General features: G+C 37.5%; 1 protein-coding gene across 1 annotated transcript; it reads left to right on the forward strand.

The window, feature by feature from the left end:
• Positions 1 to 8659: 8659 nt before the first annotated feature.
• Positions 8660 to 26641, forward strand: LOC145772628 (uncharacterized). The gene is made up of 6 exons (XM_082584495.1): positions 8660 to 8901; positions 11292 to 11419; positions 17200 to 17312; positions 21447 to 21632; positions 22134 to 22302; positions 24617 to 26641. Exons 1-6 carry the CDS (start codon positions 8714 to 8716, stop codon positions 24673 to 24675), a joined length of 843 nt encoding a protein of 280 aa, XP_082440621.1. The 5' UTR covers positions 8660 to 8713; the 3' UTR covers positions 24676 to 26641.
• Positions 26642 to 26917: the final 276 nt, after the last annotated feature.

Below are 26917 nucleotides of genomic sequence, written 5' to 3' on the forward strand. Positions count from 1 at the left end.
TTGTATTGTTTGTTATACCGCTCCGCAGACACACATCGGGGTATTATGCAACCCCCACCTAAACAGATTAGCTCCAGTGCAGCCAACGTCACATCTGATCCTGTTCAATGTGACCCATGCCTTTCTTGAGAGGTCTGCTCCAGGAGGACTCAAGTTGTCAACCTCCACGTGGTGAGTCCTGGATCCGATTAATGACAACAAACCGACAAGTAGCAAAGAATCTTGAACTGAAAATGCAGTTTCATTTTCAGTGTTAGTGAAGTTCAAACCTTTTTTTCCTCAGCAAGTCTCTTTCTCTGTCAGCTTGCGCTTTGGCAATTTTTTCTTGCCGTTTATTAAACTTCTGTTCTATGAGATTTTTTATGGGGTGACAGTAAAAACGGTTGTTCTTCCTCACTTTCGACTCCACTTTTCCTTTTGAAGAGGTGCCTTCGGAAATAGAGTTAAGACAGCAGGAGGCGTATAATCAGTTGTGTTGGAAGAGCAACTTGGCACCTAAGTTTGTAAAGCATAGGCCTAAGGCGAGTCGCAGCTGTAGCAAGCTGTAGTCGCAGCTGTAGCAAGAGAATCACTGTTCTAGGGTGAGGTGAATTAGTGTTGCTCGATTCAGGAGCACTCAAATCTACTGCCGGCCTGGTAGCAGGAAAAGCATTAGCTTCCACATGTAGAGCAGCGGGTAAAGACGCCTGTGCTTCCTCCAAATCAGCAGGCATGGCATCTGTTAGCTCACTGCGATCAAATTCTTCTAAATTCTAACAGAATGTTGCTTGGGGTCAATGAGACAAATATGCCGAGTTGACCAAAGCTGGCAGGTTATGGTACTTTAACCTCTGCGCTGGATGGTTTCACTCCCAGCAATTCATTGTCCTGCTGAAATAGGACTTATATGTTCCGTAGACTGTCTTGTTCAATGGTTGCAGACGATGGGAAATATGGGGAGGAATTGTTAACATCACAATTCCGTGATCCCGAGCAATGGTGACAGCTTTGAACGAAATATGGGATTCATGGTTGTCTAAGATTAAAAGAACTATTTTTTCTCTTGAACACCTATTATTATTAACAAAATGCTGCAAATACATAGGATAGCAAACAAGTCCTCATTGATCCAACCAGATGGAGACGATAGACCTACTCCTTTGGATCTCGAGGGAGCTCCAGCGAGGAAGTAATCATGATATTTTTTACTGGAAAAAATAAAAACCGGTGAAACAGTATTTCCAGTTTCACTAACAGTTACAAGTTCACCGCGTTCAGCTGATGTGACAGAGCCTTGTGCCTAATACTTTTGCCCCGTTTCGCACAATGCATTTCGTGGCACTTGGACCGTCGTCATAGGTGGGCAAAGTTACTTTCAAAAGTAACTGAGTTACAGTTACAGTTACTTGGCCAAAATAGTAACTGAGTTACCGTTACAGTTACCGATTTTAAAAAGTAACTAGTTACCGTTACTAGTTACTTTCAGTTACTCACAAATCTGAACATAAAATTACAAGTATGCGAAACTGCCAGGATTAAGTTCTGCAAGAAGCTTTCCCAGTCCAAGGATAAAGATTTAATCAATCAATGATGTGGTCTGCGGTCTGTTCCTCAGCACCACATTCACAGGAGGAGGAAGAGGCTATTTCCCATTGGTGCATGGTTGAGCGGTAAAGCCCGACGCCCGCATGGAGACGGTTGAGGCGCATCCATGCCTGTCTTGGTAGTGTCAGGTCGATGGAGCGTGTGTCGGCGTCGGGAATGAACGAATAAAGTCTGGTGATGATCAAGTGCTGCAATGAAAACAATATTTTTACTGCAGCACTTGACGGAATGGGAGTGTTATGTTTTTAAAACAGTTTTTTCTTCGGTCCAATTGTGAATCTGGATCCGCTTAACTTGTCCTCAGGGCTCCGCTTCCAAATACTCCTGTAACAGATTCAACGCGCATTGCTTTCTTTTCTTGGTTTTTTTCGTAAAGTGGTGCAAAAAGTCCTCCGTGGCTTTACCTACCACCATCCACTTCAGTGTCGCTGCTACTCCCCTCTTCAGCAGAGCAGTTTGCTTCTTCAATTGCTTGAAGCATGTTCTGTTTTATTTTGGTCTTCAATTCAGCAGTGTCGCCTAATGATCAGGCATTAAACACAGATAAGTCTAAATTGTGGGTGGAATGCAGTCGCTAGCTGAAAGTCCCTGTCCTCGAACCAACGACCAAATCTGGTTTGTATTGTAGCGATCCATTATTTTATCATATAAATTCCCTTTCTTTAACTAAAATGAACCATTTCAAACCATGCGTGATTTCCTAAAGAATTGTAATTTTCCATTTAATCTGCTCCCGAAGTCAATAAGAAAAAGGGAACTGATGATTATAAAATGGTTTGTTCGTCCTTTGACGAGAGCTCTATCACATCAAACCAGCTCAGTTAGACCAGTTCAGCTCTCAGAAAAACATTAAATTGATTGTTTAATTAGGCTAAAATGTAATAACTCGTGATAATGTTTCACTATCCTGTAATTTCATTATTCTGTACTGTTTAAATTCAAATTGTGTTATAGACCTACAACATTATACGAACACCTTCTGATAACTTAAAATTATAACTCGAATAACAATTGTGTGGAAATTAGTTCATGGAGTCAGATAGCCAAACTAGCTAAATTAGATAAATAGAAATTCCATCAGGCAGTTAGACAGCCTTCATCTTAATTCAATTTATAAACAAACCATTCTTACACTTAAATAACCTAAATATAATATTACCACATTTTTATAAGTTACGCTAAATAAAATAATTGTTACCACATTGGTTACCCCGCACGTCAGTAGGTTTTTAAAAATAAAAGTAAGTTTAACAAGATAACCAAAATATGGAGACTCTGGTAAGTACATTATGCTACAAAACTTTTATTTCTACGTCAATAAAAAAAAAAAAAAACACGAGCTCACAATTATTTTGTAAAAACATGTCACCTTTTATGATTTCACGCGTCGATTTTCTAACAATTTTTCTGTAGCGTATTGTAGCCTACTTTTTTAAAGCACCATGCCAGCAATTTATTGCTTGTTAAACGTAACTGATTTTGTCGTTGTTCGCTCAATAAAGCGAATTGTTCAACGGCAGACTACTCATTTCAGCAGCCGATGTGGACAATTTAGCGCCAATTGCCAATTTTTAATGTTTTTTAAACGTTGCTTAGATAAAGCCTGCTAATTACCAACAAGTTGCCGTTGCGGGGAAACATAATTATGTAATTTTTTGTAGAATTATCCCAGTGTCAAATGTTACTTAAATCCTTAGCTCATTTTAATATATTTTTTTTATTTTTGCCTTAACCTAAACATGCAACTAGCGTGCGAGATGACGAGGTTCGAGCCTCAATCTCACTTTTTATACAGACGTACACGTGCAGGCACAGCTCTGCAAAGCGTTATGGTGTCGCTTCCAAGCAACCATCCGTGAGTTTGTGCGTCTTTAAACAAACCATTCTTACACTTAAATAACCTAAATATAATATTACCACATTTTTATAAGTTACGCTAAATAAAATAATTGTTACCACAGTATTGCTTCCACAAGAACGTCCACCAACGGCAAGCAAACAGCAATGCTGTTGCTGGTTTTAATGTCAGACAATCTTTTCAGAGGTATTGCAAGCGTTACACTAAATGCAATAAATTTCAACTTCTTGAAGGTAACTAACTAACTGACTATAAGCATCAACAAATTGCTTTTAATCGCTGCGTGTTTCTTGATGCTTATAGTCAGTTAGTTAGTTACCTTCAAGAAATTGAAATTTACTGCATTTTTATAAATATTTTCAGGTTCCTGATGAGGGCTTAAGTTAAACCGAAAACGTTTGACTGTTAAACTCATTTGTAAATACAGTATGTAAAATATATTATTATAATGCTCAACCCTGTTGTATTGTTGTGTCTTGCCTGTCTTTGGTACATATTGATTAATCGCCAAAAACAATTAATTTAGCCAAATCAGTTATCAAAAATCGCCAAAAAAGAGCCAAATCATAAATATGAAGCTAAACGTCTTAAAGGCATACTAAAGGAAAATTTCAAACCGGAATTAAGCATTAAAATGAGTAAACTGAACATTCAAGAATACATTTCAAAAACAATTACCCAAAAAAATTTGTTTTCAATGGCGCTGGCAAGGCCCAAAGTCCAGTGTTTCATTTATTTTCATTTTTTTCAAAATGACCAAAACGTGCAAACACAGCTCAAGAATACGTCATAAAGTCCAGCAATAACAAAAGCCACGTTACCAATCTGATGTTTTGAGCAAACTGTCTGCTGTTTTGATGTTAAAATGTGCTGTTTTGATGTAAATACATACATAGCCTACAGTCAAATCGCCCGCAGTAACAATTATTGCGTGATCGGTTGATTGCTAGACTTTATGACGTAGACTTTATGACGTTCTTTACAGTCGCACGCTTCGTTGCTCAGGCCAATCTCGTTTTGAAAGCTCTGACAAAAGCACGCGCACAATGGTGGTCAGACCGCAATGGGGCAAAATTTTATTGAAAATCGTTTTATGGTAGCACGTTAAACACAAAGAACGTGGAAAATCGCCAAGTCAGGTTTTTCCTTTAATACCCCTTTAAAATATCGCCAGATTTCTGGACTTTGGCGATAAATTCGCCAATATGGCAACCCTTCTCCACCAGACCACAAAACAAAATAGAACCGCGCATGCGCAGTGCTGCGCTGATACATCTGCGAGAAAAATGCATTATTGCGCAAAACGCAGCAAACACGCACTAAGCAAGACACAAACACGTGCAGAGAAATAAACGGCAATTAAAAACTGAAATTTCAATACAAAAGTAACTTGTAACTGTAACTGTTGAAAAAGTGCTAAAATAGGAACTAGTTACCGCGTTTCGTTACTTTTGGAAAATAGTAACGAAGTTACAGTTACTCAAAAAGTAACTAGTTACAGTAACTATAGTTACTTTTGTAACTAGTTACTGCCCACCTCTGACCGTCGTCACGCCTGTTTTGTCGACATTGTAAATATCTGCTGGGCAAAATGGAATATGGATGCCTGAAAATATAAGCAATGCCTTAATAGCAAATGTCATGTTTTTAATGAGATTGTAAGTCATGAGCAAAAGAAAAAAAATCAATGCATTGACCTACCTGTCTAGAACGCTGGTCAATTTGTGAAAAACTCCGAAACGGTGTGCTCATTAAAAGCGGTTGTTTATTGAAATCCACCAGCCATTCTCTTCCTGAAACCCAAAATAAAGCAGCACATTAGAGTAATGTAGGCTAAGGATAAAAGTTGTGGCTTCTGATGAAGTAAATGGGAAACCACACTATAGGCCTAGCCTAGGCTGTTTCTTTGGGCAAGAAACTTTACGATAATTGCCTCTACCCAGTGATCGATTTCGAGTAATGGGTATTGCCAAATTTAAGTCATAAGTAGGCTAGAGTAGACAACCGGAAACAGACATTGCAGTCGGCTGCAGCGTGGGTCAGTTTAGGCTACGTCGAAAGGCGTACACCGATGTATAGGGTGGCTGACTATCTGGACAAGTGGAGGCTCAAACTGAATGCGTCGAAAACAACAATCTCTGCTTTCCATCTAAATAATCGGGAATCTCAGCGTCAACTGTCTGTCTCGCTAAAAGGAAATCCTTTACCATACACTGCAAACCCAACTTACCTTGGAGTAAAACTTGACCGGCAGTTGACCTAGGCTACAGACCCCACATCGAGTCACTCCGTGCCAAGGTTACCTCGCGAAATAACCTCTTGAGAAGCCTAGCAGGAACAGGATGGGGAGCCCGAGCATCAACCTTGCGTACAAGTGCACTAGCCTTGGTCTACAGCTCAGCCGAATATGCCTCAGCTGTGTGAAACCGCAGCAGACACACAAAAAAGATGGATGTATGCATTAACGACACCTTGCGCATCATCACTGGCTGTCTCCGCCCCACACCTACTGCTTATCTGCCAACTTTGGCTGGCATTGCTCCTGCTCATGTCCGTAGGGAAGAAGCCTCTTACAAACTGGCTCTACATGCGAGACTCGATCCTCAACACCTTCTCCACAGTCACTCCCAAACAAATGGACCAGTCAGACCTCAACGCCTATCATCAAGGCGCCCATTCCATCGATGTGCTATACAACTTGTGGATAAGAACTTCAGCTGCATGGAAACATGGGCCCAAGAATGGAACGAGCTGCCACATATCCCTCCCCAGTTTTCAGTTATGCCAGCACTCTCCATCCCTCCTGGAGCAGACCTCTCAAGAAAGGCATGGGTCACATTGAACAGGATCAGACGTGACGTTGGCTGTACTGGAGCTAATCTGTTTAGGTGGGGATTGCATAATTCGCCGATATGTGTCTGCGGAGCGGTAGAACAAACAATGCAACACATATTCCACGAATGTTCCATCTTACGACCCCCAAGTGGAATCACTGGTATTCGACAACTGGACCCAACTACCGTATCTTGGCTGCACGAGGAGGCATTGCCAATCTAAGCTGCTACAAGTCAAACGAGAGAAGAAGAAGACCGATGTATAGCGCTCAAGTCCGCTTTCCCGCAATGCAGGATAAAGATAATAAAACAAAAAACATAGCCTAATGTATAAAATACCTAACCCCAACGACTGTGTCAGTGTGTTTTTCTTTTAGTAGGCCTACGCACAGGTTAGGAAAAAAACACCCGAGTAGTCTAATGGTAGGCCAGATTAGTGCTGGTAAGTTAGGTCTATATCAATTTTTGTAGTTAGGATCATTTTCGTCCAGAACGCGTTAATGACGAAAAATAAAATGATTGATTGAAAAAATTCACCACCTTTTTTTCTAACCAAATTCACCACATCAACAACTGCCACTTGAGTAGCATTTTCAACATCTGAAGTAAAATTTCACAGATTTTAATTTGAACAGTTTGTTTGGGTAGCCATTACTCGAAATCGATCACTGGGTAGAGGCAATTATCGTAAAGTTTCTTGCCCAGAGAAACAACAGCAAGTGCGGGGGCTGGAGTCAAACATGCAGGCTCACGACTGCGAGCCCAACGCGCTAACCACTCGGCCACTGCTGCCGACCTCGGACACACACTAATGTTTCAGAATTTAAAACATTTGCATGTACGTCTCAGATGATTTGCTCAAGAAACCTTATTGTATTTAGTAACTCATCTCGCTTGCTTTTATCAGAGATGTAGGCAAAGTCATCTATCCTTAGGCCTATACCTTTTTCCAGACTCCTGCTATGCCATGCCAAGTTGGATATTTTTTGTATTAATAATCGGAAATATAATCTGATACTGCACTGAGAATTGAATCATCGTGGTAGGCCTATTTTGGCTATTTCTTTGTTTACAATCGGTCGCTTTGCCAATGAGTCAACAATTTTTTTTACGATTGCGCTGGCGTGCGTGCTGATTAGGCTACTTAAAGACAGGGATGCAGGGATGCTTTTGAGTACTTTCGTCCTAGTAAGGAAACTCATAACTATAATACCAGAGGTGCTAAGAAAGATATGCTTTTCAAACCAAGAATGCGTACAAAGCTTGGTCAACGCTCAATTAAATTTCTTGGAACAAACACTTGGAACAAATTACCGGAACAGCTAAGAAAATTTCAAACAATTAGTATGTTTTCTAAAAAATTAAAACTGCACTTAATGTCTGAGTATAAGTAACTGATAGCCTATAGTACCATCAAACTGCTTCTACTTATTCTCACCGTATCTCGCTAATTACTGTATATTCGCTTTTGTCTTACCAGTATGCTGTGTTGTATGTATATTGTGTATGCCATTTTGTATTTTTGCATCATTTCTAGTAGTTCTGTTTTTTTTTTGTTTTTTTTGTATATCGCACTGCTAAATTTCGTATGTGTATTGTTTTTTTATGTTGTCTATAATATATATCTATCAATCAAATCAATCAATATATCAATCAATCAATATTTGCGTTCAACTTCGACACCGTTCCATTTTAAATAAGCCATGACACCACTCGGGTGTGGCAGACTCGATGACCAGTTCGGTCCTTCTGTCACTCCCATCGTCATCAGCAAACAACCTAGCTCACATTGTAATCTTGTATTGCTTTGTTTTTTCGCATGTGCTGATGATGCAAAATAAAAGAACTTCTTCTTCTTCTTCTTCTTAAAAAATATATCAAAATATGGTTCCTCTCATTTTTGTTCGTTTTATGAAGAATAATTAATAAAGACCTCAGACTTTGTTATTCTTGTTTGCGAATTTTTATGCTTTTGCTTCTTTGAAAAATTTTTATTCACTCGAGATCACGATTGCTTTTTCGAAATGACGTCATGATATACGTCATGCATAAAAAGAGAACTTCCCAAGTTCCAAAACTTCCAATTATTAGGTACGGTATTTCAGCTCTGGTTTCACTCTTTGCTGTTAGTTGGTGTAAACAAACGCAAAATGTGAGTATAATTACCGACTTTAAGCTAAGAAGTTGACCCTGACTTTCTTTTGTAGGCCTACCAGAGCCAGTGACAATGGACAATGTGAAAACTTGTTGGTGCACCTACAAATAATGTGATAATAATATTTTCTTTATTCCCTTGTATGTTTTTAATTTCAACTGATGTAATACGCAGACATAATATCAATCGAGACTGAAAGTCGTTTTGCAATTATTATTTGCAGTTTGTTTTTATCTACCCGATTAAAATTCGCAATAATTAGTGTTAAGCTAATAGGACAATATGGCTGTTTCTGGTGAATGCAGTCAAACCAACGATAATGTACAGATTGGTATTACACTATTGGAACGATTTGTTGATTGTATTCCAAGTTATTTCCAACGTGGCAGAGATGGAAAGCTTCACCATGATATGAGAAAAGTTAATGTGTTTGCTCATGACAAGAAGGTTTTTGGAGACTCGTATGGACAGTATGTTACAGTCTTACTTTTATTTAATACTTGATGTTGAATTGTTGATGACTGCATATTTATTTTACGTCATCTTTAAAACCATTTAACTTTTATGAGATAGATATTTTCTATCACAAAAATTATGACCGATATTTGTGAAATAAAACATGTGCAATGGTGAAACTACAGTCCAACATTGCAACATTTTTTTTAAAAACCCCCGAAAGCCGTATTTGTTAACTTAAACAGTTAGGCTACTCTTTTTTTATTAGAAAGATATTTTCATACACTTAAGAGTGTAACAATTTACTGGTATTGTTGTGTGTATTAAAATAACAATATCGCATTTTGTGATTGCTGTTTTACATCATTTTCTGCGGGATTCACCTAATAAAACAATCCGTAAAAAACGGGTGGTAAATAATGCGATGACACCAACAACATGCAGACCTTGATAAAAAAACCAAATAACTTAATAAAACTTTAGAAATTTATCATTTGCATCTTGTTTATGACATTGTTTTACTTCTCTATCTCTTATGTAGCAGAGTAAATGTCATTTGAAACGTTACAATGGTAAACTGCACAGCGATCTATATACACAGTCTTTGACAATGTGCAAACTGGAGGCCTGACTGAAGGCCGATAAAATTTCGATTTTGAACTTTCAGCTAAGTTTACTTTATATTCCTTTAAAATGATAGTTTTGAAGATCCAAATTGCCAAAATTGTGATCACTGAGTCTCAAATTACTGCAGAACTCCTAATTTTACATTAAAAAAATAACAAATCTTTCCTAATTACCAGTGTTTCCAAACGGTTTTTGGATTTCCAGCACAAGTACTAAAATCTAGTCTGTTGTTTGAATGGTCACAATACCGTAGCACAAGAGTACCGTAACTCAAAATCACACAAAATATAGCCTACACAAAGACTTTAACTACTCAAACTATGAACTTACTAGAGATGTACCGATACCAATATTTTGGCCGATCCCGATACCGATATCACTTTTTTAGGCCGATACTGATACTGATATTTTGGCGGATACTTTGATGTTACAAAAAGAAGCAATTTTGGTATTTGCAAGGAATTATATCAAATGCTAAGTTTCACCTTATTTGCATAAACCTATTAAAAAAAGCTTCCAATTGGCATAATTTATAAAGATTCAAGAATCCAATCTCATCCGCATTGTTGTGTCATAATAGTAGGTTTCAGTAATGAAAGGTCACTGTAATTGAGAATTGGGGTTCAAGGGAAGAAACATTACATCATAATTGGGGTTTCTGAAAAATTAATATTAAAGTGTTTGCGCAAACTCTCCAAATAGGCTATCATAATTGATAATAAGATGTAAAATGTAAACCAAGTGATTTATGTAGTCGTACAAAAACTATTCCACAATTAATGTGCAACCTAAGGGCGCTTGTCGTTTGGTTGAAAAGCTTTTGCCAGACCAAGACTACCCAGGTAGGCTCAAAATGAAAGCAATGGGTCTACGAATCCTCACTAAACTAATCAATAAATGGTCTTGTTGCGCCTAAGATGACAAACTCATTGTGAAGAAAGGAGTGTCCTTCCCGGCTATCAGCACAAGGCTGAGCACTCACTAGTACAGCGAGCTGTTGCGATTCGCTAATGATAACGGTGTAGCGTAGCTTCCACGCTAGCCATTTAGACCATCCAATCAACTATATGTTTCTCGGCAGCCGTTTTGTAGCAAGAATTGACATCGACAAGAATTGAAAGGTAAAAACGATGCAAAATTATACATTTTTGCTATCTGGGTAGTCTTGGCCTGGTTTTATCCTCTGCTGAGAGTAAAAAAGAAACACAAATGATAAATATTGGAGAAATTGAATCTATTTCACAACTTAAGAATTGAACAACGCAAAACTGCTGAAACAAAACGTTTTGTTTGAGTGAAAGAATCACTGTAAGCAAACAATGTCAAAAGGTGCGCGCATGAAGTCATGGGAGTGTGAGGTATCAAAAATTTGAACAAGTTGTTATTTTTCTACGTCAATGTGATGTTAGTTACTACTTTAAAAAATCTATATCTTTGCTTCTGCAGAAAATTCGCAGCAAACGCCTTTTTTTTACATGTTTAGTATCGGCCAAATTTTGCCGATACCGATGCCGTTACTCAAACAATAGCCGATATCACCGATGCCGATATATCGGTACATCTCTAGAACTTACACTAGCGATTTTGGTCATTAACAGATCAGCCTTCAGTCAAATTTTAAGCTGCATGTTGTCATGACCTGTGTGTAAAGGTCACCATGGTTAGCCTACTGCATTAGCTTTCATTTGAGCGTCCTAACCTGCTCTAGTAAAATAGGTACACATGAAATGAAGTTTGAGAAACTTTTTATTAAATATGTTATTGCTATATTATTCAGGACTCTTAAAGTGGAAAATCCTGCTGAATTTCGATTGATTAAGCAAAGATTGCTTACTCAACCAACATTTTTGAAAGTTCAACTAAAAAAGGAAAAAAAATCTGGCAATACTCGCTACATCACGAGGGGTGAGTTAAATATTAGTGCTCTTGACTACTTTTAACTACTTCTGTTCTACTACTTCTCTTGACTACTTCTGTTCCTAATGAAACTCTCCATTTATGAAAATTGAAATGAAACCAAAGAAGACCAGCACAAACTTTCATACAAAGGGTTCGATCCCTTACAGAGCACAGCCCAGAACAATTGCAACAGTTAGGGGAAATTGCCAATTGTAAAGATTTTTTTAACGTTATTTTGCATTACATTATTATTGTTATTGACTACTTAGGTGCAAATCTACTTAATGTATTTATCGTTTTTTTTTTCGATACATACGATGACCACATGTTGTGACAAACCAGAGTTTTTGCCAATTTAGTTAACGTGGGAAACCATATTTTTCAACCCTGTACTGGCACAGTATTTAATATTTATCCCATGGAAATAAAATGGTTTGTAGTTTAAGATTTTTTTACAAAAGTATGGGTGCAGTCCCAGTGCGTACTTTTACATCTAACTGGATCTTGTCCAATCAACAATGCATTGTTGAATTATTTGGTTGCTTAATGCTTCGGAATGGCCCGTTTTGGCGAGTCCGATTCGGAGAGTCCGATTTGGCGAGTTACCTATTCAGCGAGAGTCTTTTTCGTAGAGTTCCCTATTCAGCAATTTTTTGAAATTTTTTTTGAAAGTTATCGTAGCCTAATTATCATTGCCGTTTTTACATCGTTTTAACGTTGAAATCGTGCAGAAAAAATAGAAATAAAATGTTTGAACAATTAAATGAAAATTCGTCATGTCAGTTCAGTTGAATTATTGACTTCATTTTTACTTTAAAATACAAAGATTGAGCCCGAGTAACTTTGTAAATGCAGTTCAAACAGCTCCTGTAGACATTGAAATTTGATAATTTGTCAATAAGGGAGGCAATGAGACTTCTCACGCTGAGTCTCACAAAGCATTGGAAGCAACATTTTTATTACTTTCTGTAGCCTAGTAATAGCGCTTGCTGTTTGATGTTAATTTGCATTGTGACATCATCTTGACACATTATTTTGCAACACACAATCCAGTCTCTGAACATTATAAACACTTGCAGTAGGCCACTACGTCGTCGCTAATAAGCTGAACCATCGTAACTCCAAAAATTCAGTTTTTAGAAAATTGAATTTTAAAGTTCACGCTGTGTTTGCTGTACATTGTTTGATCTTTCTAAAAGTTTACTAACGGAAAAACATAAAAACTAAACATTGTTTTTCATGGAGTTTTGTTGTTGAAAAAAAGATAATTCTTTTTTGCAAAAATTGAACATTAGAAAAATGAATATGGGCATACGATATGTAGTTTTAACAATAAAAAATTGTCAAAATGTAGTTACAATAATACAGCAAAATTGTTATGCAAAATAGAAAGAAATATAACTAAGCCTTAAACATCAACATGCAAAAAACGATTGAAAGAAAAATTAGCTAAAAGAAAAGGCAGTGTTAACGTGAAATGTGTAAAATTACTTTCAGAGCAGAGTATCGTAAGTCCTATTTTATTATTTTTTTTTTTTGCAAAACTATCGTAACTCCAATTTACGATAGTTCATCGTTCTGTATCATCAAAACTAAAGCAGATGGACTTACGATGCTTTAACAAAATAAACTGTACCGGTAGTCTATAAAGATACCAAATCAATCAAAAACGCAATTTTGAAAAATTTGGACTTTGATAGTTCAGCTTATTAAAGGCAACTAAGTCAACCAGTGCTGAGACCAGGGATGGATCCCAGGGGGGGTGTGGGGGGGTGCGCACCCCCCCAAAAATTTCAAACTGTTATTGTTGTAATAAACTAATGGTATTGAAATCTACTAGTATTACTTTATATTTTGATAGATCATAGCATTTTATCTCAGCATGTAACGAATTGATGCTGTGTAGATTATGGAATGTGTACCAATGGAAATAATCATGTGTTTTGTACTGCGCATGTTTTTAAACTTTAGAATATTTCCCAAAATTTCATCACGTTTTTGAATTTTGTTATACCATAAGTGTTTTTTATTCATGCTTGTTTTTAAGACTTGATTTTTCATGCACACTTTCTCCGTTTTCAGGTCTTTATTAATATTAAACAAAAAGGATGCAACCTAGTTCGTACCCTGAACAGTTCGTACCCTGAAAAGATTGAGAGAAAAAATTAAAAAAAGCCGAAGTCGCTGATCGCAGTTTCAGCAAACATTTTAAAATTTTCCCTCTGAAAAGACCGAGAGAAAAAGTAGCACAAAGCCGAAGTCGCTGGTCGCAGTTTCCATAAACAAACAAAAATTCAGGATCATTATCAGAAATTTTAAAATGTTTGCGGAAACTGCGGAAAAACGGAAACTGCGATCAGCGACTTAGGCTTTGTTCTATTTTTCTTCTCGATCTTTTCAGTTTCTTTGTGGAAACTCCAAACAGCGACTTCGGCTTTTTTTAATTTTTTCTCAATCTTTTCCGGGTACGAACTGAGGGTATGAACTGTTCAGGGTACGAACTAGGTTGCACCCAACAAAAACATCTGTATTAACAACATGAATGCTTATCAGTATGCCAAATACAGCAGAGACACATTTTGACAGTGCCACACTGATCGACCTCCTTGAATGAAAATAGATTTCAGCAGCACCCCCCCAAAAATTAGAGGCTGGATCCATCCCTGGCTGAGACCTCAAGAGCCAAGGGTACTTTTCGAGTACAGAGTATTGACTTTTACTAAGTACCGGTAGCTGGTTTGGTAGGTAGGCCTGCCCTACATGCATTAGACATTTGAATTTTTGTAGTGAGTTTCAAGCGAAACAGAAGTGTTTTGTTAGTTGTTCGAGTGTGTTATTGTTCAAAATACATGTAAAAACTTACATACGAGTTATTAATTACAGAGATTAGCATAAATTTGATGCTTTAAAACAAAGTCATATATTATATATCATATATTTCAAAAAATAAAGTCATATTTTTCAATTTTTTAGGTAAAAAAAAATGGCCCTAGTAATAAGTAATAGCACAACGTCACTATCAAAGCAGTTGTAATTACTAGGGTAGGCCCGAATTGGCCCGTTTCAGCGAGTCCGATTCGGCGAGTCCGATTCGGCTAGTCCGAATCGGCGAGTTCCCTATTCGGCGAGAGCCTTTTTCGGCGAGTGCCCTGTTCGGCGAGTTTTTGAAATTTTTGAAAGGAAATTATTGGGTACCGTAGCGTAATTATAATTGCCGTTTTTACATCGTTTTAACGGTCGCTAATCGTTGAAATCGTGCAGAAAGGAATAAAAATAATTTCCTTTCAATCCAAGCTGTAGGCCACACATTTGTTGATCCAAACTAATCATTTTAACTATTCAAACGTACTAGCTTATAGACATAAACATGATTTATTTTTGTTTGTTTGTAACGTTTTATTTTTTTTATTTTCCCTTCATATCTTAAATTTTTCTGAAGGTGTTGCAACCTTGCCAAATTTCTTTCAATTCAATAACTGACTTCGGTTACAAGCACGTTTTAACGTTCGCGTTTTGTCGCTTCTAGCTTTTTCTACACCTTTGCTATGTTGACGTACGTATTGTTTTTTATATCATGAGAAATAAAAACAACTGTACTGACATGACAAATTCAAGCACGTTTTAACGTTCGCATTTTGTCGCTTCTACATTTGCTATAATGTTGACGTGTATTGTTTTTGATATGATGGTCAGAAATAAAAACAACTGAACTGTGAACTGACATGACGAATTTTAATTTAATAGTTTAAACATTTTATTTTTTATTTCTTTCTGCACGATTTCAACGTTTAGCGACTGTTAAAACCATGTAAAAACGGCAATTATAATTAGGCTACGGTACCCAATAATTTCCTTTCAAAAATTTCAAAAACTCACCGAATAGGGCACTCGCTGAATCGGACTCGCCGAATAGTAGCAGACCCGGGTAGGCCAGTCTGTGGTGCATTCCCAGGTCCAGCGTCAATGCAGGTAAACAATGGTTGCGATTATTACAATTCAAGTACTTGACATTTCTTGGCACATTTTCTCAAATGATCAAAATATAGTCATAACACACATTATTACCTGATTTGTTGCCGCACAAGTGTGGATGCGAGCCTTGCATTTCTCATCACGTCGAGAACAACGCCAGTATTTCTTAAGCCTGTCTGCACTATATTTATCTAGTTGAAACATGTAGCCATCATGTAGAAAAACCTCACCTTTGCGTTGCGTACTAATCAATTCCTCTGCCATGATCAAGTAACATCAACTGAGGGTCTAACGAAGGAACTAACCAAAGGAATTCCAGGTCATGTAACGCCGAAACCCAGGTTTACTCTAAACTGCCACTTAGGTTTTAACTTCATCTTTTATGGCAAACGCTATTTGGCGACTGTCTTTTTTTAGTTGACACGTTTTCGCTGAGACTTTATCTCATTAACCCCTATTGTTAATCATGAAAACTGTTGTTTTGATGTAAAACACATATTTTGAACGAACCCAGACAACAAAATTCGTCATTTTCACATTGATTCGAACGTCTGCAGACGTTGAATCAATGTAAAAATGACGGATTTTGCCGTCTGGGAAGGCACTCAAAGGTAAACACTAGATAAAATGCAAGAATGCAAAAGAAACGATATTGTGGAATAAAATAGAAAATTCTCTAAATAAACAGAAGAATCGGACATACATCTCTGTTATTATTTTTAATGTAAAAATTCCTTTTGTGGTCCCTTTGTCTGGAACAAATAAAAACTGTGCTGTTGAAATTTCCGATTGTAGTTTTGGTCTCAATCTCATCATCATGATTCAGAGTAAGATGTTTGTTAGGTGATTCACAAGGCTAATTGTTCTGTGGAGTGAGCATTCTGTTGCTCCGGTTTTCTTTGGTAAAGTTATGAATATTATGGAACATACCATATCACTAGGGATCTTTCCGGTGTCATAAATATGATTTAAGATCTCAGTGGTTAGGTCTAAACCCCACTCATCTAAAGCTTCGAGAATTTCAACTATAAAAGAAACGATATAGTGGAATAAAATACAAAATTTTGTACTTTAAATAAACAGAAGGCGTCGTTGGATTTAGAATTTTGTAATAGTTGAGGATTCTAATATATTCTAAGTTAGCATGCAGAAGGCGACGCAGGATATATGTCAATTTTATCTGAGCAAACATTAATAGTTCAAAAATAAATTTAATTCGCTTTTTAGTTTTAAGATCTCAATGGTTAGGTCTAAACCCCACTCATCTAAAGCTTTGATAATTTCAACTATAAAAGAAAATTAAAAAAAAAATCTCTAAATAGGGGACTCTCCGAAAAAGGCTGTCTCCGAATAGGGAACTCTCCGAATCGGACTCTCCGAATCGGACTCGCCGTATCGGATTCGCCAAATAGTAGCAGACCCTTAATGCTTATTGTTTACCCTTCATTTTTAAAATAATTTGTTTTTTTCTTTAGCGTAACAACCTCAGGTAGCAATTTCTGTAACAAATCTTAAAGTAACTTTGTATGATTAAACTACATGTTTCTGGCCCGGTCAAGCCAAGAATCCTGATCTGAAATAGTCTGGCGATTTAAATTCCTCAGCATCATTCTGTTTGGTGAAAAAACACACCCTGCATAAAAAGGTCATCACAGGTCTTAGACAGAGACTTGTGGTATCAGTACTTTTGCCATGTTGTTTGTTTTATGAGATTAGTTTGGGACAAAGATTAGATTTCTCATTAGTAAACAAGTTGTCTAGTCAGTCTAGAAAGAATTTAATTGATTCTTAACACGTTTATTGATGTATATCAGGTGATTTTGTGATTTACTTCAACACAACAAATCCAATCATTAGAGAACAGCTCCGTGTCGAACTGAGTAGATGCGAACAGCTGATGGCGGAAGGAAAGAACTTTGCTCTTGAGGTTGGTAAAATTTTGTTCTTAGTTTTCTATAGTTTTAGTTTGCACACTTTTTCACGTGTACAAGCATTGTACAATAGCTCATCGGTGTAAAGATATATATACATATTCATTTAATTTTAAAGAGTACCGGTATACAAGCACTGTGTTAAGACAGAATGGTCCGTTTCAGAGAATCCGATTCGGAGAAATGCCAATTCAGGGGCAGCCTTTTTGGGAGAAAACAGATTCAGTGATTTCTTAAATCCAGCGATGGTTTCTGTTTATTCAGAGAATTTGTAGAAATCATTTGAGTAGGCGGTTTTTGTGTTTACCTTCCCATGCCCATCCAAACGAGAAAGTTATTGTTTTAGTGAGATAGATGTAAATTAGATGACATCTTGCGGGTATAGGCTATAGCCATATCTAGCAACTTTAGTTGAGACATTTTCGCCGAGACTTCATTTGATTATGACATTTTCGACATTTTCGCCGCGACTTCACATAATCATGAAACGCCGTTTGACAACTGTTTTATTTCTTTTGCTGAGACTATTCGATCAAACTTTATTATATGCTAATTCCTTTGAATAAACAGATGCTGCAGTGAGATTTCAAAAATCTACGAAAAGGCTCTCTCCCAATTGGAATTTCTCCGAAATGGATTCTCCAAATAGTAGCAGACTGATGTTAGGATTATTGTGTACAAGAATATGAACATCATATATAGATAGATTTATAGATCAACATCATTGAATTTGATTGAAACAAAACAGCAGCATTTTGATATTTCTATACTCACATATTTACAAACTATTTATGACAACTACCAAGAACCGAATAAGCAGCAGTCTAAATGAAAACCAGCCCCAAGAACAAGCAGCTTATACAGAAGGATTCTCTTGCATTGATCACATGCATGCAGTTGGACTGATATTAGAGAAGATGAACGAATACCAACAACCCATATGGTATTTGCTGAGTTGACTATGAGAAGGCATTTGACTCCATTAAGCACTCTTCTGTTTTTAATGCAATTCAATCTCATGGTATATCAGATAAAATAGTAAACATTATCAAAAATACATATACAAAAATGGCATTGCACAAATCAGAACCGAAGTTAAATGATAAAATAAAGATTCAAAAAGGGATGCGTCAAGGTGACACTCTTTCACCTGTTACGTTTACAGCTGTAGTTGAAGAATTATTTAAGGGGCTGAAATCTGAAACTGGACTTATTATTAATGGACAACTGCTGAGCAATTTTAGATTTGCAGATCACATCATCCTTTTTGCACAGTCTGAGTGCACTCTGCAACAATTGCTTGGGAGACTGAAGAAGGAATGGAAGGAAGATGCAGCAAAGCAAACAGCAAGAAAACAACGAAGAACGGATATTTTGATAGATGGAGAAAAGATAGAAGAGATTGATCAATACAAATATTTAGGGAAAACGAAAACCAGGGAACGACATCGAAAGTGAGATTACCCAAAGGATAACGTCAGGTTGGAAAAGATTTGGTCAATACAGCACTTGTTTAAAGAGTAAGAACATTCTAATTAGCTTAAAACGAAAAATCATGGACAGAGTAGCATATTGCGAACATTAACATATGGAGCAGAAACGTGGTCACTCACAAAACAGCAAACAAGAAAACTGGCAGCAGCGCAAAGGAACATGGAAAGAATATTAAACATAGAAAAGACAAGATTAGAAATGAAGTTATCAGAAACAAAATACATATCAAATATGTCATTGAAACAGCAACAAATCTGAAGTGGCAATGGGTGGACATGTAACACGAGTGATAGACAGCAGACCACCGAATGGACACCAAGATATGAAAAAAACTAGACGGAGATCGAAAAGAAGATGGCTGATGACTTTGAAGAAAAGATTGGCATCACCTGGATGAGAACAGCTAAGGACAGAATGGTGTGGAAGCATATGTGGATGTCATCTACCAGCAGTGGCATGACTGGCTGATGATGATGTGTTGGCATCATATGCTATGTAGCAGAATTGAATGGGAGTCTTCTTCATTCCAAATTCAACGAAATCTTCCATTTTATACTGACAAATCTTTTATTTCGTACCTTTTTTATTCTTTGTACCGTATGTGTATTTCAAAACTACAAGTTCGAAATCGTTTTCAAAACCACAAACACTAAAATATGTTCAAGTGATTATTTTTTTCAATTTAGTTTGTTCCACGGTATTCCCGGGTAACAATTGTTTGATGCTGCATTATCATTGTGTCTATCACATAAATTATACCTCTGATACCTCTGATATTTGCTATTGTGGTTGACGTTGTAACTGAAAGAGTGAGGGAGGGCTTATTGAGTGAAATTTTGAATGCAGACGACCTGGTCTTGACAAGTAATAGTATGGAGGGACTGGAGGGAAAGTTTGAGAAATGGAAAGAAGCATTTGAAACCAAGGGTATGAAGGTGAATCTTGAAAAAACAAAAGTGATGGTGAGTGGAGCAGAAGGAACAGTTGTTGAAAACAAAGTAGATCCCTGTGGAATATGTGGCAAGAGAGTGATGAGAAATTCAATGCAATGCAAGGAATGTGGAAAGTGGGTACATGCAAGATGTGCTAATGTCAAGCCGCAACAAGATTGGCGAAGTGTTTTGTTTGTGGGAAATGCAGTAAAGGAAGGAATGAAGTGGAAGCCCATTATGATGAGTTCTGCCATGGCATCGAAACAGTGACAGACTTCTGTTATCTGGGTGATCGGATAAATGGAAGTGGTGGATGTGAAGCAGCGGTGACAACAAGGGCAAGATTGGGCTGGGCAAAGTTCAGGGAATGTGGGGAAACGTTGCATGGCAGAAAATTTTCACTAAGGATGAAAGGAAAAGTATATCGGAGCTGTGTGCGGCCTGCAATGCTATATGGTAGCGAGACATGGGTATTGAGAGAGAGTGAACTGGCAATCCTGAGAAGAACGGAAAGGTCAATGGTGAGAGCAATGTGTGGGGTGAAAACGAGAAGGGAAAAAAGGACTGAAGAATTGTTGGATATGCTAGAGATGAGAGAGACCATAGACCAACTGGCAAGGGCAAATGGAGTAAGATGGTATGGACATGTGATAAGGAGGGAGGAAATAAGTTTTCTTAGAAAGGCACTAGATCTAAAGGTGGATGGGAAGAGGAAACGCGGTCGTCCAAGAAGAACGTGGAAACAACAAGTGAAGGATGAATTGAAAAAAGTCGGACTGAAGGAGGAAGATGCAAGGGACAGGGTGAAATGGAGAAAAGGGATTAAAACAATTGCTGCGCGGAAACAATCGGCCACCCCTACTAGTGGGGAACAAACCGACGATGGATTATGATGATGACATAAAGTATATATATACACAGTATCTAAGATCACAAATTGCGGTCGGCAACGAAAAACGAGTACATTTTCATTACACATATTGTGTTGATGAAAGTATGAGTGTACAAAAAAACAAATTTCAAATCCTTTTATATATATATATATTGTATGCATTTTGCTGAACTGTTCTAAGTCTTACTTCATTTTTATACCGATGAAGAATGTAACTACATGCTAAGAGCAAACGTATACAAAGGATTGTTAAATACTTCATTATCGGCAGTGAGATGATTGCAATTGTAGCACCATCGTATGTTATTACCCCTATTCACGAATGGCATGTTAGAAATCAATAGAATGCTAACATATATAATCTCTTGTATGTTTCTCAGCAGTTGATTGTAGCAAGAATTGACAGCGATAGATACCGGTGTGTCGGTGTCAATTTTTGCTACAATCGGCTGCCCAGAAACATATAGTTCATTGGATGGTCTTAATGCCTTGCGTGGAGGCTGCACCGTTATGGTTAGCGAATCACAATTGCTCGCTGTACTTCTGAGTGCTCAGTCTTGTACTGATAGCCAGAAACACTCCCTTCACAATGATTTATTGTATGTTGTAACTAGTAGTTTCAAAGCGTTGTGTGATACTGCAAATTAAGAAACATAGTTAAAACCGTAATTGTGATACGAACGATTGCACTGGTGCTACATACTGATTGATAAATTGTTGAATAGTTGTGGCTTCATTAACCTTCTTTTCGCTTTCTCATGTCTTTTCACTGATTGTTGGAGGAACGCACTGAAGCCATATTTTGATTTCAGATCAAACTCGCCCCATCTCTGAAAGCCTGGTACAGAACAAGGTTCCACCACGACTCCGGATCCTACTCTGCTGAAGGTTCTAATTTCTGCATCACCAACTTCAGCCAGAAGTTTCACGAATGTTACAACCCGCTTGTGTGGATAGGTTGCCTTCCGTGCATGGTGTTATGCGGACCACCTTACTGTGTATGTACTACATCTCGTGCCAGAGCAAAATCATTTCATTTGATAAACTGAGAGCATTTGCATTGGCTTTTGAAACTTTTCTTGGCCACCGTATACATCAATTTTCAAGCGTAACTGCGTCGCGTGTTATATTTTCCATTAATAAATTTGCCTCCAGTAAAAAATATAGCTAGGTTATTTTTTCCATTGTGTAGCTGTTAAACTCGGTATTAGGGTCTGTGAAGGATTATATTCAATCATGGTTTGGTTAGACTCATAAAAATCTTATAAGAACATATTGTGTAAACAGTAAATGAATTTTTCTCATCCATCGAATTGCAAAGCGAAAGTGCATCAGGTAGTTAAACATTTACAAAGTTCTTTTATAACTGCTTGATATTTTAAAGGATCTAAGATTACGTGTACATATATTTTCCAGCAGACTCTCAACTAAAATTTGCATGCTGTTGCTAGAAGCTTGTTCCAACCCAAGAAGGTTTTAATAAGGTGATGCTCATACAGATCTATCGGGCCATTAAAGTGACCGATTTGGATTACGACGTCCACGCCAGCGTGACATACATTGAGGGCGTCAATACGGCGGAACGACAACAGCTCGCTCAAATGCTTGTGCGTGCTTACGTAGATGGGATCAACGCTGCTGCAACGCTCACGCAACCACCCAGACAGCGTAAGTGTTTATTTTCGACTTGATTGACCGGTTTGTGTCGTGTTTTGTTCGGATTGTTTGCACCTCGAAATGATTGGCAGCACAAGAAACATTCTTGTACTGCTACTTCATAAGGTTTTTGAATGTGTATTTTCCTACCACTATCTATGTTCTTTTATTATTATTGATCACTTCTTTATTTATTTATTGACCAATCAATGGCATCTTGAACGCATGGATGAGAACAACTTGACGAAACAAGTTTAGAATAAGGTAGTGACAGGAAAAATGAGAAACGGAAGGTCAAAGAAAACGTGGCATGGCACCGTGGAAGATGATCTGACAAAATAAACTTGAAAATTGAAGATGCCAACGATAGAAATGGAGGAGTCATTGCAGACAAGTGATGTTTTGGGATGAAGACCAAGCTTCTTTGAAGCAAAATGGAGAGAAATAGAGATCAGTTTTGCAACCAACCGATTATGCCTTTTTTGTTTAATCTTTGACCAGTGCCCTTTGATTTTTCAACTTAAGGGAAAAAGATTGTAGCGTCCCAGTAGCCTGGTCACTGAAAACAAGCATTTTAAACTGAGGTCTCGGATGTCAGATCAATCATAGATCCTTGCATGACCTCAAAGAAGTTTAATATCAGAAACTAATGTCAGTTCAAGCTTTATATACTTATTTCAGTACGTGGGATTGGAGTCAATTTTCTCTACTCATATTTGTAATAATAAGTTCCTATTATAAGTTGTCACAACTTCAAAAAATTCCAATCAGAAATGTCTTCCTGTTCACACGATTGCTCTATCAGTACTTCTTCCCGTGGGATTAATCACCATGGAATGTATGAATGGGATCTTACCGAGTGTAGAATACGTTTAAATGGTGTGTGGACCAGCCTCCGAGACCACACAACGCATCATTCACCACTGCACCATTAACGCACCTCCAGATGGAGTTGCTAATCCTATAGTGCTTGATAGCAACACATGTTAGTTACACAGCCCATTGGCTACAACCACCTGAAAAGCGTGACTGCTACGATTTCATTCGCAAAAAGACAATTGCTATAGAAAGGTGACCTGTCGGCAGTGACGTAGCTACAAAGAAAATTTAAATAGGAGGGTGGGCGAAAGCAACTGTTAGTGGGAAAACGTCATTCAACATGAATTATAATGGTATTAAAACGTTATAATGGTATTAAAACATATTTTTTGGATAAAATAAAGATAAAAGGTTAGAGGGTGATTGCCCCCCTCGTGACTACGTCCCTGTTTATCGATATTCAAAGAACACCCCTTTCCCTTCTGTGCTTCCACATTTGAAAGCCTTCACAAGAAAAAATGAACTTTATCTTCTCGAAATGGCTGTGTTAGTTGCGCCTGAAGCGGTTTCAAACGCCTGTTGCGCATCGTGTTTGCTGGAGCGTTTGATTTCGAAATACCGCAGACCTTTGTACACTCTTCAGTCTTCACATTGCTATACGCATGGCCAGTACAGCAATGGGCTGCGTCATTATGACGTTTTTGAAACAAAACAGCGACACTTCACGTGACCAACGGTGCACTGTAAACTATCGTTTCAAACAACACTTTCATTTTCAAAAGTGTATAGTGTTTATGTGCCATACTTTAACATACATCCTTTTCATAAAATTCCAATTTTATAGATAATTCTATTTGAATAGGTGATGCGGCTGATAATTTCTAGACCACTTAGCATGAAACCTAGCGCATAACTTAGCCAGTGTTGACTTTCTCTAATCATATTCATAAAACTTACCAAAAAATGCTTAAGTAGCACTTCTTATTACGTAGTTCTCCCATCTGCCTCGTTGGTTGAGCGTCACGAGCTAAAAAGTGTTTATTTTATAATGTTAATCATTTCATCTTGGTAATCGGTTATGGTAGCGCTGCTGCGTGTAGGCGACGACATAAGCTCACAATAGAAACAGCGTCTTAGCTTCTGGAGTGACCACTGCTATAATTATTATACGTTTGATACACCTAGTGTCAAATGTAGTCTGTTTCTCAAGCATGATTTTCTTCAGTTTATTGTGAAGCTGTGCTCAAATATTAATATTCTGGTCAATGTCATTTTACACTCTTGACAGTCGGCTGACGTTTGCCTGAGGAGTTACTTTATGATCAAAGCATTTTTCTGCTGGAACTGCTTTTTATAGTTTTATAAATAACTTGTAAAAAACTGCAGATTTGTTAACGATAAGCTTTTAGTTTTATTGCACGAAGTACAACAGCTGTAAACACCTGTTTGCAGCAGATGAAAATCGTCGATCTCCAACATATTCATGAAACAATGTCTTTTCTTGCAGCATCTGCTCCGCCTTCTTATTCTGAAGCTGTCCCCGAACCTCCCAAATACATGGCTTAACGGTCGCACCCGAAGCTCAAGGAACTGTTTGAACCATCTCGATTTTTTGCCTTACTTCAGGCGAAAAGTTTTCAATTTTGCATAAAGTCGCCATTCCAGTGATTTGACGCTGCTTCATGCATTTAATAATGTTTCTAATTTTGCCTGTGACACGTCGCACTGCACTATTTCAAGTACTTTCCCAGACTGCAAATCCGTCATTACAATGTAAAAATGACGAATTTTGTTGTGTGGGTACTTGAAATAAGCTCTTTCACTTTTCCGAAAAAAATCCCATTTTTGCTAAAAAAGATCAATTTGAAACTTCTGCCAATTAGCATTTGAAGAAGTCCTAACCATTTAACCTGGACATCTTTGTTCGCTTTTGGCAAAGGTCTTCACCACCACTGGATGCCAGTTACTTTATTGAGACATTTTTCTACAGTTTTTACTTGTCATTAAAGGTAGACGAATCAAAATTTCTCAATTAGTTTTGTTGTTTTCTAACAAAAGCATGGTTGACCTTAATTTTTTTTTCTTTTTTTAACTTTCAAGTGATACTGCTTCGTCCTTTCGCCGTATTGTGTGTAGGCATTTGTTGTAGTTTTGAAAAGTTTCTTTGTCTAGAACTACGTTTGAGGTGGCCTACATTCGAAGCAGTCTGTACTTAAACGAAGCAGAGTTTCCAAATTTAACTTGCCTGTTGTCGGGGGGCTTGTGAGACAGTCACTCTGACGACATTGCATTGTTGCCTTAAACCGCTGCCAAATACGATAATTTTATATTAAATCAACGTCGTCATATGTTGATTTAGTTTGAAAATGGCAGATATCCTAGCAAGGCGAGTTAGTTTTCATGGCGTTTAGGTCAGAGGTAAACAAGGTTTTGAAATGGTCAGCAAGTCGACCATTGTGTTGTGCAACAATTCTTGTTTGTTATGAAACGGTGTACGTAGATATTTTTGTGTTTCAATATATTGGTGGCGTTTTCGCGTCTGTGTTTTGAACCGTAAGCGACTCAATTTACTTGTTTTGGCAGCAAAACGCATTTTCTAATCATTTTATGTTCTTAGTAATGTATAGTTGTATATGAAATGCCATTAACTCACAGTTTAAAGTTTTTTTATTTTAGAAAGTCCCTTTGCGAGTTAGTTGAGAAATTTTTAAATAATCAACTCAAGCAAGATTGGAGTGGGAAAGGATTCTAACTGACTCAGCTTGTCCATTTTAGAAAATATCAATAAAACCTAATTTTTCACCAAAGTTGTTGAATTCCCCTTCACTTTGTTTCCTTTCACATACTTAAAATAAATAATCTTTGTTATGTACTTAGTTACATTGCTACATAGTACCCTTATTTTACCGCTGCTAAAAGAATGTTTTTTTGCTTCGAATTTATCACCTGAGTCTGCGAGAAAGTGTTTTTTTGGACTTTGCAAGTTGAATTGCATGTAGATGGACCTAATTTTTTGTTAAGCATAGTTTTCCGAAATTCCACCAAAACCAGGAAACACTAGATACAAATGACATGGTTGATCTTATTACATGTAAAAATAACAAGCTTGCCAACTGGGCTGCAGTTTCCTTTTGTTCACAAGCGATCGCGCATGGATTGCCAGTGGACCGTAACCATTCTTTTTAAAACAATTTTGGCGAGTCTTCATCAGTTTTATGCTGACCAAGCGGTGTGAATCCTGAGTAAAAATTCTGTCCAGAACAGAGCGTAAAGCATAAAAATGTCAATGTGTTGTTTTGTTAATGACTGCCAGGGCGAAGTTGAAACATGTACCGTAGCCTATCTCTCAAACAAGCCACTCTCGGTTTTCTCGGCAAGTAAAAGTTGTCATTTTTATATCGTATTAATGTCTTGCGACGTTAAAACGGGCAAACAATAAAACATTACATGATATAAAGATTACAACTTTTTCCAGTTGGGTTCCTTGTCTAATTGATTTTCGTGCACTTGTAAATACACGTGACATGCTTTACTCTTGTGGTTGCTACTGATTGTGTAGATCGGTGGTTTCGATTTAATCGTAGTGGCCCACAGATATTTAGTGAAGCAAATGAAGAACGGTGTGCCTCACTTGTGGGGTTAACCAGCTAAGCGGCCGAGCTGATCGCCTTCGGCATATTGGAGATCGATTCCAGGTCAATCGGAAAAATTTTACGCGTCGTGAAATCTGACATTTAAGACTGACCTTCGGTACTTTTCCGTGCTAGAATTTTGCGACAACGCTTAGGTAATTGCTAAAACACTTTTA

Source organism: Aplidium turbinatum, chromosome 6 (genome assembly GCF_918807975.1).
Source record: "Aplidium turbinatum chromosome 6, kaAplTurb1.1, whole genome shotgun sequence".
NCBI classification, from domain to species: domain Eukaryota; kingdom Metazoa; phylum Chordata; class Ascidiacea; order Aplousobranchia; family Polyclinidae; genus Aplidium; species Aplidium turbinatum.